Raw genomic sequence first — 18535 nt, forward strand, 5'->3', positions numbered from 1 at the left:
CTCTTCTAAGGGAGCCGAGCCAAAAGAGCCGAATCTTTGAAAAGAGCCGGACTTCCCATTACCACAAGATGCAACAGAAAACAGCAGAAACAGAGCTACAAACATTAGTTCTTTCCTCCCACCTCAACCCGATTAAAAGTTTGTCAAATAAAAAATTGTAGATTCTTAAAAATAGATGTCAACTATGTTTGTACCATGTACTCGATTATTCATGTGCATCCCTACCAGGAACACCACAAAAGACCAAAGTCCCTCGTCGCAGTTGCACAGATGCTTACAGTCTGATTCCAACACAGCAACTTCAAGAACTGACTGTTCCTTTGCTGCCTAATATATACCACCCCTTGACAGGTGTCATTGTAATGAGATAATCAGTGTTTTTTACTTCACTTGTCTGTGGTTTTAATGTCTGGGAAATCAGTGTATGTTTTTGTTCTACTATTATTAGGACCCAAGTACCACAAAGGCTCTACTGAAATTGCCATGTTTTTTTCTTACCTATAATAAGTACATTTTAAGGGGCTGAAGGTGCTCAAAAACTCGTGAAACATTGCATGTGTAGATTAAAGATTAAACCACTGGTTTCAAACCTTTGTGGCTTCTGGTGTCTTACAAAAAGCAGTGGGGTCACATTTCAGAGATACCTGCTACACGGTATTAATACAATTCATTTACCTTGTCGGTCATGTAACATCTACACATTGTCCTCTGGCAGCTGACTGTGTGTCTTTATTGATTGTCTCTGGACTCCTCTTGTAGATGCGATGGCTCTGATATGGGCTTACCATTCTGATTACCAGGTTTACTGAGTTCAGTCTACTCAACATCATTTGAAGCACCAGGACAGCCCAAAGAGCACAACAAAGCTGTGATTAAACACTTGTAGCAATAAAGATGCACCTTGCAAAACACTTTGTCATTAGCTAGCATTAGTTATCGTTTCTATGTATTATTGTTCAGTTACAGTGGTCAAAGCAACAACAAAAAAAAAAAAAAAAAAAAAAAAAAAAAAAACAACTTTAATGTCACAAAGTAACCTAAGGAACCATAAATAGCCACCGCCACATGTTACCTTTGACAAAGCATTATCCAACTGCTCAATCAGTCCATTTCTGGCATTTTCCCATATGGTTTCTTGGTTTGACTGATTAAAGCAAACATAAATGATGCCAACCATAGACATTTTGAGAGCCTGTGATAGCATTTCCTTTGTAGGAAATAACATCCTGTCCTCCACCTGCAGTTTACAGGGTTCACAAAAAACGACTTGGGGTTCTGTCCAGTCTCAAACCATATAGTGTTACCACATTTTCTATTATCTGAAATGTTGTATTCTTTGACATGCTGTTGTGTTTTGTGAAATGTTGTATGCTTGAGAACAGTGAGGCAGAATAGTCTCATTACAAAATACCAATAAACAGGTCCCATATCATACTACCCCATTTTCGTTTTTTATTTTTAAACATATCTATTAAATCAGCTGTTAAATAATAATTGTTACAGTTCTTGTAATAACACTGTTTAATCAAATAAGCTGCATAATCAGTTGAGGTGGATGACAATGACTGTCAGCTATTTCCTGCAAAATATAGAAACCTAACTGAAGGAGACAGATCTATAACTTTGGCTTTATATCTTGGCCAGCAGTGAAAATACTGGACTTGATTAGTGACTGATTGGTAGGATCATCACTGACATTATTAAAATAATCATTAAATTATCAAAATACAAACATTGCCCTGACAGAGTTCTGATATTAACTCCAACAGCCAGTTGTTGTCCTGAACCAGTCTGTAGTGTCTTGCAGTCAGACAAGTGAAAGCACTGCATTGTTCCTCCAGCAGCACCATGGAGTCCAGTATGTCAAAGCTCAAGCAGACATGGGTTCATAGGTGTGGAAGTGGATTCCCTTGGAGCAGGTGATCTTCATCACTGCTCCATTCAGACTGGTATCTACAATCAACTTCATCATGCCTTCTGCTATCAGTGATGGCCTGCAGATAAACACAGAGAGGAAAAGGGGCATTAGGTGAGATTACAGATTTAAAAGACACACACACACAGGAAGGCTACAGGAGACTGTAATTAGTCATGTATTTCCTGTGCAAACTCTTATTCTAAAAATACAACAAGAAACCTGCTGTCTTAGCTTTACTGACATGTGTATGACTCTCTCTCTTTCTCTCTTTCTCTCTCTCTCTCTCTCTCTCTCTCTCTCTCTCTCTCTCTGTGTGTGTTTATGTGTGATCAGGAAGTCTTCTGGCCTCAATTTCCTCTGACACTAAAATGCTTCCTGCTACTTGTCTTGGAGCTGCACAATCTGAACTTTTAAAGAAGGCTTCCCAAGAGCAATAAATAAGTGGCAATGCTCATCATCAACTGTGATGAGCCCTCATAGTGAAGTGATTGAGAGCCTTGGCACACATTGTATCAGATTCTCTTATAGCTATTCTGTTAAGTGTGAGGGCATTTATGATTGTACTTTGGTTCCGTACAACTGCTCCAAACACTCAGAACAGAGACAGAAAAAGGGAGGAGAGAAGCAGGGTGGCTCTGATGTAACTTGAAATCAGTTCACCACTGGTTTTCCTGTAAACTGAAACGTTTTTTCCCTGGTTTGTGTCATCTAGTGAACTGAGCTTAATTATTTAAACATGTTTTCTTTTGGCCATGAGGGAACATTCACTAATCAAAGTCATATGTTTTGTTTTTTTTTCAATCATCTGCCCCTGTAACGTACAGAAGAAGGAGATGATCTGTTGCACCTCACAACCATCAACACAGAGGTTCTCCTAGGAAACCCAGTGCCAAATCAGTAAATAGATTTGCAAGACTGTAAATTACTTATATCCCACCATTAATAAAGACCTCTGTGGCAATAAAGAATATTCATTCATCATTCATTGATCTCACTAACAATTTACATCTGATCCTAGTTAGAAATAACAAAGAAAGAAAATTCATGTTTGTGCAAGTGTGTGTAGACTCACTGTAAAACTCCAAACTTGTTCATGCTACGTTTGAAATCATCCTTGAACTTGACAAATTTGCCCATGTTATCCTCGTGTTCCACTGAGTGCAGCAGAGGAGTGTCAACGAAGGCTGGACACAGGACGTTGATACGAACCCCGTAGTTGCCTTGCGAGGATGCGTCCTGCAAGATTATACATTTAGCTGCTGAGCTGTGAGCTCCTTGAAGAACCTAGTATCCAAAAAGATGCTAAACGTTTTGTACTGTGCTTTTTACTGTGTGTGAATGTGTGTGTATGTGTGTGTTTGTCTTACCGCCATTGCTCTAGTGAAGCCAATGACTCCATGTTTAGTGGCAGTGTAGACAGGCTGGTGAGGAGAGTGAAGGAAGGCTGAAGAGAGAATAGAACAAACAGCAACTTGTTTTCATGACTGAGCAAAATTCAGATTGGTGTCATATATGCAGTGTTTTTCACAACAAGCGTCACTTCTTTACACTTAATGTGAGTTTTAAACATCCAGGCTAAGTAGCATAACATGATGAGTTTTTTTTAAAGGTACTATATGTAAGAATGTTAAGCAGTTAACAAGTGTTAATTGCTTTTTAATGCCAATGTGTGAACAGATTGAAACCTAAAAATGAGACCTTCCCCAACTTTCTCGGTTGCCTTTAACAGCCTTTCTATGTGAAGGACTCGGGATGAATTTTTCAGGAAAATCCAAGGGATTTGATGTTAATGCTTGCTCCTGAGTGCCTTGTCTCAATGCTTTTCTTCTAGTCCCCTACAGCACCCCTACAGTGTGTAACATCATTAGCTTAGAAATGGAGTCTGCCAACAAACAACTGACACTCAGCATAACACAGACACCAACACTGTCATGAGGTCAGCTCCTTGACCTGTCTGTCAGTGTCTGTCTGTTTGTCTCTCTGTGTTGCCTGCCCCTGTCTGTCTTGCAGTCTGTGTTCTGCTTCTGGGGTGCCAAGCTCATTCGTGACAGTACGATCCGGCCATGCAGAACCCCGCAGACACAGACCCTGTCCACAAGGACAGGAAAGGTCAGTCTGTTAAATTTTCCGCCCTTATAGACTCTGGTGCAGATGAGAGTTTTCTGGACATCTCAGTCGCCAAACAGTTAAATCTGCCCACGGATTGTCTGGGTAAGCCATTGGAGGCTAATGCGCTGGATGGTAGGCTGCTGGCCAACATAACTCACAGGACTGTTCCTGTACAACTTCTACTGTCTGGTAATCATCATGAGGAGCTCAGTTTTTTCATCATTGACTCTCCGTCTGTTCCAGTAGTCCTGGGTCTCCCTTGGTTAGTGCAACACAATCCCCAAATTGACTGGAAGTCAGGAAGGGTCATCAGCTGGAGCCTTTTCTGCCATTCTCACTGTTTGCACTCTGCTACTCCTCAGTCCATAGTCAGTCCTGATTCCCTGCTCTCAGCCCCTGATCTGTCCTCCATACCCCCTGAATATCATGACCTCCAAATGGTATTCAGTAAGGAACAAGCCTTATCTCTGCCCCCTCACCGTCCATATGATTGTGGCATAGATCTCCTGCCTGGTGCTCCTCTTCCCAGCAGCCGTCTCTACAACCTCTCCAAGCCTGAGCAGGAAGCCATGGAGAAATATATCAAGGACTCCTTGGCTGCTGGCATCATCCGTCCCTCCTCATCACCTCTGGGAGCAGGATTCTTCTTTGTGGATAAAAAGGATGGGTCCCTCCGACCTTGCATTGATTTCCGCCAGTTAACAGCATAACAGTAAAAAACAAGTACCCCTTGCCTTTTAATGAACTCAGCTTTTGACTCTCTCCAGGGGGCCACAGTCTTCACCAAACTTGACCTTCGCAATGCTTACCACCTGGTGAGGTTTCGGGAGGGCGACGAGTGGAAGACGGCCTTCAATACTCCTCTGGGCCATTTTGAATATTTGGTCATGCCATTTGGTCTCACAAATGCTCCCGCAGTCTTCCAGGCCCTGGTAAATGATGTCCTTCGAGACATGCTACACCGTTTTGTTTTTGTTTACCTTGATGATATTCTCATCTTTTCTAGGAACATGCCTGAACATGTACTGCATGTCCGTCAAGTTCTACAAAGACTGCTAGAGAACCGCCTTCTTAAGGGAGAGAAGTGTGAGTTCCATGTTTCCTCTACCTCCTTCCTGGGCTTCATCATCGCTGAGGGGCAGATTAAGATGGACCCAGCCAAGGTAAAGGCAGTTTGGGATTGGCCAAGTCCTAACTGTCGTAAGGCTTTGGAGAGGCTTCTCGGGTTTGCCAATTTCTATAGAAGATTCATCAGGGACTACAGCCGAGTGGCAGCCCCTTTAACTGCTCTCACATCTACTTCTAAGCCCTTTCTGTGGACGCCTGTTGCGGAAGCAGCTTTCCGCAAACTGAAGGATCTGTTCACATCTGCACCCGTCCTCATCCAGCCTGACCGGGAGAGGCAGTTCATTGTGGAGGTGGATGCCTCGGACATGGGTGTAGGGGCCGTCCTCTCACAGCGCTCAGCCAAGAATGGTAAGCTTCACCCTTGTGCCTACCTTTCTCACCATTTATCTCCCACAGAGCAAAATTATGATGTGGGTAACCGGGAGCTCCTGGCAGTTAAGCTGGCTCTGGAGGAATGGCGGCATTGGCTTGAAGGAGCGGAGCAGCCTTTTGTGGTGTGGACGGACCACAAAAACCTGGCCTACATCCAGCCTGCTCAATTCCCGTCAGGCCAGGTGGGCTCTCTTTTTTTGGGCATTTTAACTTCTCTCTCACCTACAGGCCTGGTTCAAAGAACACCAAACCTGACGCCCTGTCCCGCATGTATGTCAGGGAGGATGGTCCTATTGAGTCCCTGGAACCCATCCTTCCAGGCTCTTGTGTGATCGCAGCGGTGTCACTTAGGATCGAAGAGGAAGTCAAAGGAGCTCAGCAGACTCAACCTGACCCAGGTAATGGCCCCCCAGGTCGTCTGTTTGTCCCAGATGTTGTCAAGCCCTCAGTTTTGCAGTGGGCCCATTCTTCCAAACTTACCTGTCATCCTGGGGTCAATCGAACACTTGCCTTCCTTAGACGACGTTTTTGGTGGCCGTCTATGGAGGTGGATGTCAAGTCGTTTGTGTCTGCTTGTCCTGTATGTGCTCAAAGTAAATCTCCTACCCAGTCTAGTGCCGGGTTATTGCACCCCCTGCCTGTGCCCCATCGCACCTTGCCCTGGATTTTGTAACCGGCCTGCCTGCCTCTGCTGGTAACACTGTAATTCTTACTTTTGTAGACTGATTCAGTAAATTCACTCGCTTCCTGCCCCTGCCTAAACTACCCTCAGCAAAGGAAACTGCTGACCTTCTTGTCAAAGAAGTGTTTTGTGTGTATGGACTGCCCCCCAGATCATGGGCCTCAGTTTACCTCAGCCGTCTGGAAAGCCTTCTGTTCTTCTGTTGGAGCCACTGTCAGTCTGACCTCCGGATACCATCCTCAGTCCAATGGTCAAGCTGAAAGGGCTAATCAAGTCCTGGAGACCTCTCCGCTGCATGGTGTCCTCCAACCCTTCCACCCGGTCCTCTCAGATTCCATGGGTGGAGTATGCCCATAACACGCTGCCTTCATCTGCCACTGGTATGTCACCTTTCCAGTGTGTTTTTGGCTTTCAACCCCCCTGTTCCCCTCCCAGGAGAAGGAAATCTCTGTGCCCTCTGTCCAAGCCCAAGCCCACCGTTGCCACAAGACCTGGCACCATGCCCGCTCAGCCCTGCTCAGAGCGTCTGACCGTTACAAGCACCAGGCTAACCGTCATCGAACTCCAGCACCCAATTGTTATGCTCCCGGAGACAAGGTATGGCTTTCCACCAAAGACCTACCTTTGAAGACTGATTCTAAGAAACTGTCCCCTAGATTTATTGGCCCTTTTGAGGTTCAGAGGATTGTTAACCCCAGTGCAGTGCGCCTGAAGTGGCCTCGGACCCTTCGAGTCCTCCCTGTGTTCAATGTGTCTACTATCAAGCCTGTTGCCTCCAGTCTGCTGGTCCCCCCCCCCCCCCTCCCCCTAGGATCATTGACAACCACCCTGCATTCACCGTCTGTCGCCTCTTGGACTGTCGCCGCCGGGTGGCGCCCGTCGAGGGGGGGGGGTACTGTCACGAGGTCAGCTCCTTGACCTGTCTGTCTGTTTGTCTTTCTCTGTGTTGCCTGCCCCTCCCCCTTGCTCTCTGTCTCTCCTGCTGGATCTGCCACTCCACACCTGCCGTGCCTCTACAATCAAGCTCACCTGTTTCCTATCAGCCCATCATCCAGGATGTACTTAATCCCTGCTCCTGCCTTCAGTCCCTGCCGGATCATCACTCCTGTTCATGGTTTGTCTTGAGAGAAGTTCGGCTCTTCTAGTTTTACGCCAGCTACTGCTGAAGTACTAGTCTGCTCATTTCTTACCTTGTGTTCTCTGTTCTGTTTTTGCCTGCCTGCCAGCCCACCTGCCATTCCCTCCAGTCTGCCTGCCACTCATATTTTCCATCGGGACCAGCACCAACAGCAGCACAACCTTTCCCCACCCCTGGACTCCTTCACTTGTCGCAGCACCCCTCTCTGGACCAGCACTATCCTGACCTCTTTTCACTACCTATTCCTAAATAAACATTGTTTGTCTTGCAGTCTGTGTTCTGCTTCTGGGGTTCCAAGCTCAGTCGTGACAAACACAAACTCCACATAAACACTAAAAATATGTATCTTACAAAGCCTGGCTGCCCAAAAGGCAATCAGTATTGGCACAATACTGAGTCAAATATTCAAATATTGTCTATACTCCCAAATATAGTTTATAGTATATACAGGATGCTGACTGCAGCTAAAGTAAAGTTTGCTCACCACATTGCTTACAAAACTTAATGAAAACACATACAACTGAACAAAAATTTTTGAGCAGCTTCCTAGTTTTCAAAACCGCATCCACTAATTGTACTGAAAGTTGGACAGTGCTCAAAGTTCAGATTTTTAAAAAAAATATTAGCTATTTTACAGCTGATGTAATGAAAACAAAACATGCAGGACTATAAACTCAGCCATATGGATTAATGTCCAAAAGAGTCATTAAAACACGCGAAGCACACACACACAACATTCTTTCCCCCAAAACAATGTGCTCGTAGGATGCTTGCCCATGTTTGGACAAGTCTCTGTTTGTTATGGGAATGGCAAGTACACACACACACACACACACACACACATAGATTTTATCACAAGTAGATGAGTGAAAAATGATTACCACATGTCTGCTGTTACCAGAGACTGAACTGTTCTAGATCTACCAGATGATGTATTTGACTACAAGAATAAAAACATCCTCACACAACATTGTGACCAAATGCCTATACTGAATTACCATTAAAACACACAGCACCAAAATTCCTTTAAATTCAATAGAATATAGTGGTAGAATATAGTGGAATATATTTGTATGTTATTTGCAGAGGTAGCTACTGATAGCTACAGACCTTCCTCTCCAAGATCTCCACAGTCAACAGGGTTACACTGTACACCAGTGGAGGCCAGAGGACCAGACTTTACTCTACTACTTGTGTTGAGCCAAGTTTTAAGATCCTTGATGGTTGTTTAGATTGTTATTGCATCAATGAGGCTACAGTAAAAGACCTTACCCAGGCTCTTGACTGGTTTCTTTGTGATGAATGGGATTGCATCTAAAAAAAAAGCCCATCCACCACTCTATTTGGCAGCTTTGAAACTCATTCTTGCCCAAGAAATGAGCTTTCCAAGCCCTGGAGGGTCCACCTACCACCTGGTACCAATGATGTGGTGGACAGTCCTTCAGGGCTCTGATGGGGGGCTGCCGAACACCAGACTTGGACAGAGGACCTCTGCACTCAGTTTCATAACAGCAAAGAGAATAAGATGGTGCACCTAGTTATCCTGAGCTGGTGCCACTCTGATGTTGTATTCCCAGAAGTGACTCTGAGTCTAAAGTTCCTGTAGCAGTCTCAACCAGCTGTGGATTGTTGAGCTGTATGCACTGGCAAGGTAAGCAAAAGTACAACAAGGCCTCCTTTCCCTTAGTGTGTCTAAGTGTGTCTGAGGAGGAGAAAGGAGAAAGGTGCAGTGGCAGTGTTGTAGATGGATGCAACTGCCATAGATATCTCTGTCTGCTACATGGCATGGTGAAGACCACTGCAGTTGCCTCTATCTGTCTCCTGTATCAGGCTTTGCATTTGCACGTACATCTGATTTTACTGCAGTTGTCTAGGTTTATAGCTGGGCAGGTCCTGGGTCAAGCATTAAAAGGCAGCCCTGGATAGAATATGTTGAAGGCTAACTAAAAGAATGTCCTCTTTGAGAAACATTAGCTGAGTGTGTCAACAGCTGCTCCGAAACATAAACAGGTCTGCGGTCTTAAGATGCCAATCAGTGCAGAGTGCCAAAGATAATCAGACTGATAAGGTTTTGTCTAGTTTTCCTGATATGCATACAGTTCATGTGATGTCTAAGAACACGGTCAGACCACATTCAGTAGGAACAGCCTCCACACACAACATAATAGCGTCATCAGCTGCTTGCTGTAAGATTCTTTACCCCAAACCAACACCTATTTGACTCCCTCTGTTCCAGTTCTGAGGACCATCAGGGGCCAACATAAGGAATGAAAAATTATATAGGTGGAAAAAGGTTTTCAGAGCAACACCTTGTGGAATCTATGCCATAAAGAGTTAAGGCTGTTTTGAAAGCAAAAGGAGGCATTACCCAATATCAGTATGGTGTTCCAAATAAAGTGCTTGGTGATTGTATATAATTCAGCTTTTCCATGACAGATAGAGGGGTTAACGATCCAAATTCAGTAGTTTCAGTTACAGTGGACATCTGCCAACCTGTCATGGTCTCTTTTTGTCTTACATGTTTCCTACATAACACACACTCAAAGAAGAGGGGGACTGTTTTCACAAGAGACTCTGAAAATTCATTATCCATGACATTTTGACATAAATAAATGTTTCTGTCTTCTGTCTCACTGTTTCTGTCCAACTCAAACTGAAGTGACTAAAAGTTTTTGGTTCACTACAGGGTCTCTGAAAAGCTGTTCAAAAAATAAAATGACAGTGTTGGGCATGATAAGCAGCTAACTTTTATGTAAATGTTCTTCTTTATCAACTATGATATATTCCTTACTCTGTAATTTGATACTATTCAAATAGATACAATGCAGCAAGGTCCCAGATCCTGACTCAGAGGAAAATGAAAGCACATTTTCCTTCCTACTATCCAAGAAGGTCAGTCCTCAGGGTCAGTCTACAATCATGTTTTTCTCCTACAGTTTGCACTTCTGCAGTATGACACAATTTACATTTTCAGAGAACCATTCAGAATGACGTCTTGAAATAGCAATGGAGATCCCACTATCCTATCACTGGAATGTGTGTGTGTGTGCGTGTGTGTGTGTGTGTATGTGTGTAGAGTCCCTGGATTGGGAGTAAGGTGGAGGTGCATTGTGGATATCATGCACACAGTGACTGTCTATAGCAGTTAAATATATGTTTACAAGAGAGTGTTAGTATGTGTGGATGTGTTACCTGCCATAGAAGATACATTGATAATGGTGCCTCCTTCCTTGCCATACTCTTTACTCATGTGTTCCAGTGCCAAGTAAGTTCCCTTTATTACAGATGTCTGTGAAGATGAAGAGACAACATGGTCACAGTGGTAATCTTCACAACAGACACTTGCCTGCACATAAGCAGGAACTGAAACTAAAAACAAAGAATGTGTGAACCAGTTGATGAGTTAAAGTGTATATACTTGTGTTTTTCAGTTAGGACATCTGTTGCTGACTGTGACAATACTGACTGTAAAGCTAAGTACTTTTGAAACACAGCCATGCATAGTGCTCATTATAATTACATTAAATGTTTATCCAATTGGGAGCCTGAATGTGCTTTACCCTCCACCCTTTAGATTTTGATCATTCTTGTGCAGAAGTTGAAATTTTAGGCAGATGGTGGTGTAAAAGTTTAAGTTAGGGGGTCACAGTAATAATTATGAATCATCCTGTCAGGATCACAAATATCAACAAAAACTTCATGGCAGTTTGGCCAGCAGTTGTTGTAATATCCTGCCCTAACCAACTGGCTTCATTGTCCTTTGTCCCTGTTACTAGCAGGGATGAAACATAAATGGTTATTACACAGCAGTCACCACTTACTACATCACAGATACATGGTGCAGAAAGGTGCAGGTTAATAACTTCCTAATCCTAATATCTTTGCAATATCTATTGTAATAACCAGCTATGGGCATGGGCAGGAGCACCTCTACGTTACTGCATCTCACCCATTAGTGGCGGCTGACATTGGGTGAGAGGCAGGGTACACCCTGTAGGGATTGCTGGGCCAACACACATATAGACAAACAACTGTTCACACTCACATTCACACTTTGAGGCAATTTAGAGTCACCAAGTAAACTAATGCGTGTCTTTGGACCTGGAGAGAACTCAGTCAGGCACAGGGACAATATGCAAACTCCACACAGAAAAGCCACGGCGAACCAGGAACATTCTTGCTGGGAGGCGACAGTGCTAACCACTGCACCACCATGCCGCCCGCCCAAGGAACATAAAAGAAAAAAGATTAAACTTAAGATAAAGCCCTGAGGGAATCATTGCTGATGTGGAGGAATTCCCTCCTCCTTATCAAGGCATAAGACAAACAACTGCACGGACAGATAAGGTAATAACATTTAAATGCTGCATGCTAAACACTGCATGCTAAAAATATATAATTTCAGTCTCCACTTGTGGGTGTAGCTTTATCTTTTAACAACCTATGTTGATTAGAGCTGTATAAGTGAATGTTTACCAAACTAATGAGAATAAAGGCAGTTACATTTTTTGTCAAACTTAGAGATACCCTTAGGTTATTTGAGGCTGGCTGGCTGGCTGGCTGTTGTGTCTCCAGATAGTAGATGTAGAACTATAACAGAGGCTTACTCACTGTTACATATTTTGGACACACTCTCTAGTCATGATGGGTGACTATGTTGACACACTGCAACTTGGATTTGTAGGAAATGAACCCTTTCAAAAAAAAAAAAAGAAAAAGAAAAAAGAAACCTCGACAACGTCCATCAAAGTTAAGTGCCATGGACCACAACCTTTTAAATGGGTCTATCTTTACCGTTCAGACTTCCTAAAATACACATCCATCAGTCTCAGTCATTTTGTCTTTTAAGGCAGTTCATGCTTTGCCTTTCTCAAAGTTGCAGATAGACCTTCCTCCACCTCTGAAGTAATAGTTGTAATCTTAACCAATAGGACAAAGTAATTAAATTTGCATACTTTTCATCAGTAATGTGACTCCCAAAACTTGACATGGTGTCTTCTAGTTACTATTGGCTCTGTGCAAAAACTTGTATGAGTCCTCCCACACACACTCATATAAAACCAAAGGACCAATATTTTCTTGTAACATTGGACAAATAGGGACAAAACTTTTGCACACCACGTCAAGTTTGTTTGCATGCTCTGTCCATAAATGGCTTAATTATGAGTCTTGTTAGTGGTAAGCAATTGAGTGATCATGACAGTCTGGCAAGATCCACCATTCATATTATCCCTCTTGTACTATACTGCACTGCAAGTCATTTTGCATTACAAACAATACTCTGCTTATGAAACTGCAAGAGAACACAAAAAACTGTAAAGGAGCTGAATAATTTTGGGTCACATGCTGTTGTTCACTTGTTTTGTCTATATTACTTTTCTGACAGGTTACTACTGTTGCAAAGACACAATGAGATTTTTTTGCGTTTAGAGTCATGGGGTTATGAGTGTACATTCTATGGCTGGACATATCTATCCACTGCTGGAGACTGAACTGCCTGCTGGGATTCTATTGAACAGGAATGTAGTTGTAAAGCCTTGGGCTGACTGTGGGGGAGACCTGCTGATGTAATGGAGTAATCTGAGCAGCCTGGAGAGAAGATGTAGCACTTTTAGAACCCTGAGACACAACAGCATACCTAATCAGCAGAGGGGTTGTTGACAGACAGTGGCAGTACTGCTAGAACTGATCGAAAGGTAATATAGATAACAGAAAAATTGTTTATATAGTTATTATATATAGTATTATTTTTGGTTTATTTCTCTGGCAAAAGATGTGTCATATAATTCAGTAGGACTACATTAAAAAGTAATTTACTAGACACGAGTAACCTGTAGCCTTAAAAGGTGACTTTTCTGTTATTTGGCTACCTGCATCCAGGTATAAAGGGACTACAATTTATCAGTAAACAAAATCTTTTTCCCTGACAAGAAGACGCCCTTAAGATATGAATTTTACACCAATTCAACTGTGCAAAACAAATGACATTGCCCAAGCCAGCAGAGATAAAACTGTATTCACAATTAACTATATCAGCATGTTAAACCACAGGCAAGAAATCTGGGTATTATCAGGCACTCTGATCTCACTTTGCAGTTACATGCAAGGAATCTAAGTAAAACAGCATTTATCAACTAACAGTTTGGTAAGCATGTTCACTCCCTGAAGGGGACATGGTCTTGAAGGCTGGTCATTGAGAACCTCAACAGTCCTCTCTTACACATATGTGGTATCTGAATTGAGGATCTAGGAACAGAGGTTATTGTATGTTGTACAGAGCAAATTGATGTACAACTCAAATGTGATGTGATTTTAGACTACATAAATAAAGTTAACTTGATTCATAGTCTTAATCTATCTTACCGCCTTCTTGTAATCTCACCAGGTTAACTTGAATAGTCTTCTCCCAGTTCTTTTCATTGTTGATGCCAGCATTGTTGATAACAATGTCCAGCCGGCCAAACTGGTCCACGGTGCTCCGGAAAGCATCTAAACCACAGAAACAAAAACCCATCTATGAATAACTTAAGAAACTGACACGTGATCTCAGAAGAGCTAGAAGCCATCATTCTGATGGTATGTCTGTTTTTTCATGTATTTTAATGTAGCAATCATTAACATCTAAAATATGAACTCTGTATATGTGTTTTCATGTCTCTGAGAGCATTAGAGGACTAAATAAAGCAATTGTATCATATACGTTTGGAAAGGAAAATTTCTCTTGAAATTCTTCATTAGAGAATTTGTATGTTTTTTCATTGCTGTTAAAACAATGTGGAGAAAACTCCTCAGTGAAGAGTTTAAACCCACATATTCTGAGTATGTGGCGAAACTAAATTCAAACATGTTGGCTGAATAGAAAATTCAGATTAATGTAGAAGAGGAGATATACATTGTGTTCTTAGAGAATGAGCCACCAGGAGGTTGTTTATCTCTTCATGTGGGCAGACAGACCTGGTTGGATAAACAGCTCAAGGGAGAAACCTGAGGTGGTAAAACCTGCATGTGTCATCACCTACCACATTCCACAATTTGATGCCCCTCAATTAGAAACAGACATACCTGCTTTTAATAGACTCATCTGCTTGACACACACACACATACATACGCTCACCCACACCCACACCTAAAAACATGCATGCTAACTTGTATTGCACACAATAAAGTGTCCTTGGGTCTCATGAAAGGTGCTATATGAATTTAAGATATTATTATTATTATTATTATGCAATGTGCATACTTGCACAAATGTTTGCATGCATATAACTACAATCATTCTCTACTTACCACTCTCTCTCACACACACACAGACACACACACACACAATGATATTTGCTTGGTCTGGGATTACACTGTGTCCAAATCAACAGCAGTACTATCACACAGTTAGGAGCAACACCAAACAGCATTCCACAGCCGTTAGCCTGCAGGGATTTACTTTTTCACTGTCAGACAATGAAACCTTGTTCCTCTCTCTCACTCTCTCACCAACTGTAAGGCACACTTATTCACCTACACACATTTTAATTCTCTGCTTCTTCTTTTTCTCACCCAGACACTCCCACACACACACACACACACATACACACAAACCAGTGCTGGCAGATCTGCAGGACAGGAGAAGGTAAGCCAAAAGCAATAGTATAGAGCAGTATACTGTGCATGTAGTGTGGTAAGCAGGCAGTTTAAACCAAAAACTGAAATATAGTAAAACAAATGATCATGCCTCCACAAACAAGACTAGACAAGCTTAGCTTTAGCTGGACCGTTAAGGCAACCTGTTGGTAAGAACCAGCTGTTTTCAAAAACGTCACTGATCCTCTGTTCCAGTCTGCTTGACTGAGCCCTCTGCTCTTTCACACCCACTGACTGCAGCTGTCAACTCAAAGAGCAGTAACAGTGACTCTCTCCAGGAAAAAGCTTCTAATGCCTGCTAAAAATAATCTGTAGGTTTTTGCCTTTTGAAGTCACTTCCTCATTCATCAAGAGGAAGTTTAAAGTTAGTGGACATAGTAGCACAATCTTCTTGTGCACAGTTATATTCTGCAGCCTGCACAAAGAGTCATAATGAGACAATTACATTACACAACAGCCTGTATAACTGCCAATAAATCACAAACTGAATGCGTTGATGAAAACTTATCTCTAAAATATTCAGATTCTTCACTTAACAAGCAATAAGTGATGGGAAAGGCATTGGTGTTACTTATCTCTCCTGTACCAGTCCTAGGAGTGGTATTACCTCTCAGTGCATCTCCAATGGACACATCACACTGAATAAAAGTGCAGTTGCCCTCTCCAAACTCAGCATCCAGCTGTGTCTTGCACTCTTCACCACAGGTCTTGTTCAGGTCGACCACAGCCACCTGGAGGACAAAACTCCGGTTGTCAGTTGGTCTTCAAATTCACCCAGTGAGATATACTGGCTGGGGGGAGTCTGTATCCACCTCTGCAGAACTAGGGTTAGTGGGAGGGTACTACTATATGACAGAAGAGAATACTGGTGCTTACTGTGTGTTGCTTACTTGTGGTTTGACAAGTATGGTTGTGAACAGTGCAGTGAGTAGTGCACTTCTGATGGTGGTAATGACATGTTCATCTTAATGCTGAGCCACAATTAGGGTGTGAAGGAAGTTCTCAGAAGCAAATTTCATTTCTTTCAAAAGCCTGTCTGCTTTGTCTTCAAAATGCATTTCCTCTTGTCTAATAACTAGTGAAAAAATAATGCCACTGGTTTCATTTCAAAACACTTGATAAGTTACCACTGGCCCCATTTCAACATATTTAAATTATTTTACTAAGCACTTAATCTTTACTGCTTTGTCACATTTGTTTAACAGTAATTCACCATTGTCAGCTTTTGAGGTTTTTTAAGGGCAGTACATAAGTTTTTCTAAAGCTAAAACAATCATATTAAAGCAACCTTTAATTTAATTTAAAAAACTTTTTCAGTACACTGGAAAGCATTCTAGTAAAGAGTGAGATCAAAATAGGTTGTGTTTGAAAAGTATAGATAACAGTACAAGAGCTGAGCTGTAAATCTACGGTAGGATCTGAGAATAGAATTTCAACAAATCTGAAAGTTACTATCAAAGTTACTGTCAAAGCAGTAAAACATTAAGTTATGAAACAGTTATGTTAATTCGATCTGAGTAGTACTGACCTTGGCTGAACTCTTCAATAGTGACTGGACCACGGCTCTCCCAATGCCCTGAGCTCCCCCAGGTCACCAGAGCCACCTTTCCATTAAGAGACATTATCCCAGCACAACAGCAAAACCCCTGCAGTTTGTCTTCGTCCTTCTCTGTCTCACACTTTACCTTTACTGCTGCCTTTTCTCTTTCTTTCTTTGTCTCACTTACTCTGAGTTTTCTTCTCTATGTCTTCTTTTTCAGTCCTTCTCTGTGTGTTTATGTACCTATCTGCTCTCTGTAACACACTCATAGGCTTTCTCACCCTTCAGTGTGTTTTCACTCTTCTAGCTTGGCTGTATTCCCTCCCTCTTCCCTCGCTCTGTCTCTCTTTTGCTCTCTCTCTCTCTCAGCTTATCACTCTAAACAAACACTGCATGTGTGTCAGAGAGAGGTAGTCAGAGGCTAAGTAAACTCCGTAGGATAATTACAGGTCTTATCCAGCTAGTTGTACCTGCCCTAATGCCTCCTCCTACTTCCTTTACATGTTCTCCTGTTTCTACACTCTTTCACGCCTCTTACTCCTGTGTCATATACAAATCTGAGCTCTTAACTATTCATCACTATTTGTATTAGAATCAATATTTATCGACATAAAAAGACAATGTCACATTCTCCTCTTCACTACAACCATCTTAGCTTATTATCTTGTGTGTCTTCTGTGTAACTGCTGTTACATGATACGCAGTGCTGTTCAGTGATACATTACACCAGGGTTCAGGTCTCTGCATGTTGATTTTCACACTGCTGAAATGAATGGAAAGCTGCTAGCTGCTAACCAAACATGGAAAAATACTGGTTTGGTTCTTTGAGTAAAGCAAACACAGTGACTTCAAGGGAATTTCTGTATAGTCTTGTTTTCCTTGTTGGATTCCTAAAAATGATACAGAATACATTTAGTTTTTGTAAAGAAAAAAACAAAAAGAAAAAGAAAGAAAAAAAAGAAAAGAAAAGAAAGAAAAGAAAAAAGCCACCCTGCATAATATATTCAGCCTCAGAAACATCTCCTCCTTGTTTACACCTTTCCTTCCCTCATCCTCCTTATCTTACTTCCTTCCTACACTCTGGAATGAGAATCTGGTAAAGCTCAATATTGTCATCCATCAGATTTCTGGGATCTCCCATGATCTCAAGTGGCAGACCAATGCAGGTTCAATTGATAAAGACGCTGAGCAGAGGATAGACTTCCTGCTGTGGGTGAGGAAGTTCAACCTGCCCCACCAGCTGTTGACCTGTCATGTACTGTATCACAGTCTGAGTTGGACTGGCCACCAAACAGAAAAAAGAAGAAGCTGCAATAGGCACTAAGAACAGCAGAAGAAATGATTGCATCCAGCTTGTCCATTCTCCTAGAATGGCATAGCCATGTGACTCTGGATACAGGCAAGAAAAATATTTACAGATCCCTCACATCCTTGACATAAATGTTTTCAGTCTCCCCTCTGTAGAACACATGACAGAGCATTGTATGCCAGAATCGCCAGACACAAGATCAGCTTTCTACATAGTATCACACTTGTCACAGTTAATCCAGCCATGTCTCTGCCTCATTTATAATATCCTTTAACTTTGCAAATTCAAGTACAACAAATGTTTGTTTGTTCAGCAGTAGTTTATACTAGTTGCTATTGCTATTTCAAAGTGAACCAAAACTCTCACTTGGTTTGGTATGCTTTCCTCTTATAGTGAGAAATGTTAGCAAACGTTAGTTAGATATTGTCAGTTCGCTGCCTTACCAATTTTCTCTAATTCAGTTTTTTTCATTTTCAGTTTTTTTTTTTTTTTTTTGGGGGGGGGGGGGGCTTTTTAGCCTTTATTTATAGGACAGTCACAGAGAGACAAGGAAGAGGGTGTCAAGCAGGGAGAGAGGGTAGGAGAGTAACATGCAGTAAGGGTCCAATTGGATAGGCAGTCAAACCAGGGCCCTGAGCACTGATGCGACCTAACCATTCAGCTATGGGGGCGCCACTACTTCTGTTTTGTCAGCGTAGGTCCTC

The 18535-nt window shown here is 42.2% G+C and overlaps 1 protein-coding gene across 1 annotated transcript; it reads right to left on the minus strand.

The window, feature by feature from the left end:
* Nucleotides 1–1429: 1429 nt before the first annotated feature.
* hpgd (15-hydroxyprostaglandin dehydrogenase) lies at nt 1430–16948 on the minus strand. The gene is given in 8 exon segments (XM_018700970.2): nt 1430–1994; nt 2991–3154; nt 3286–3362; nt 10540–10636; nt 13730–13836; nt 15590–15713; nt 16511–16570; nt 16572–16948. Coding segments are annotated over 8 exon segments (786 nt in total). The 5' UTR covers nt 16605–16948; the 3' UTR covers nt 1430–1870.
* Between the last annotated feature and the right edge of the window lie 1587 nt (nt 16949–18535).

This window comes from Lates calcarifer, linkage group LG5 (genome assembly GCF_001640805.2).
Source record: "Lates calcarifer isolate ASB-BC8 linkage group LG5, TLL_Latcal_v3, whole genome shotgun sequence".
NCBI classification, from domain to species: Eukaryota; Metazoa; Chordata; class Actinopteri; family Centropomidae; genus Lates; species Lates calcarifer.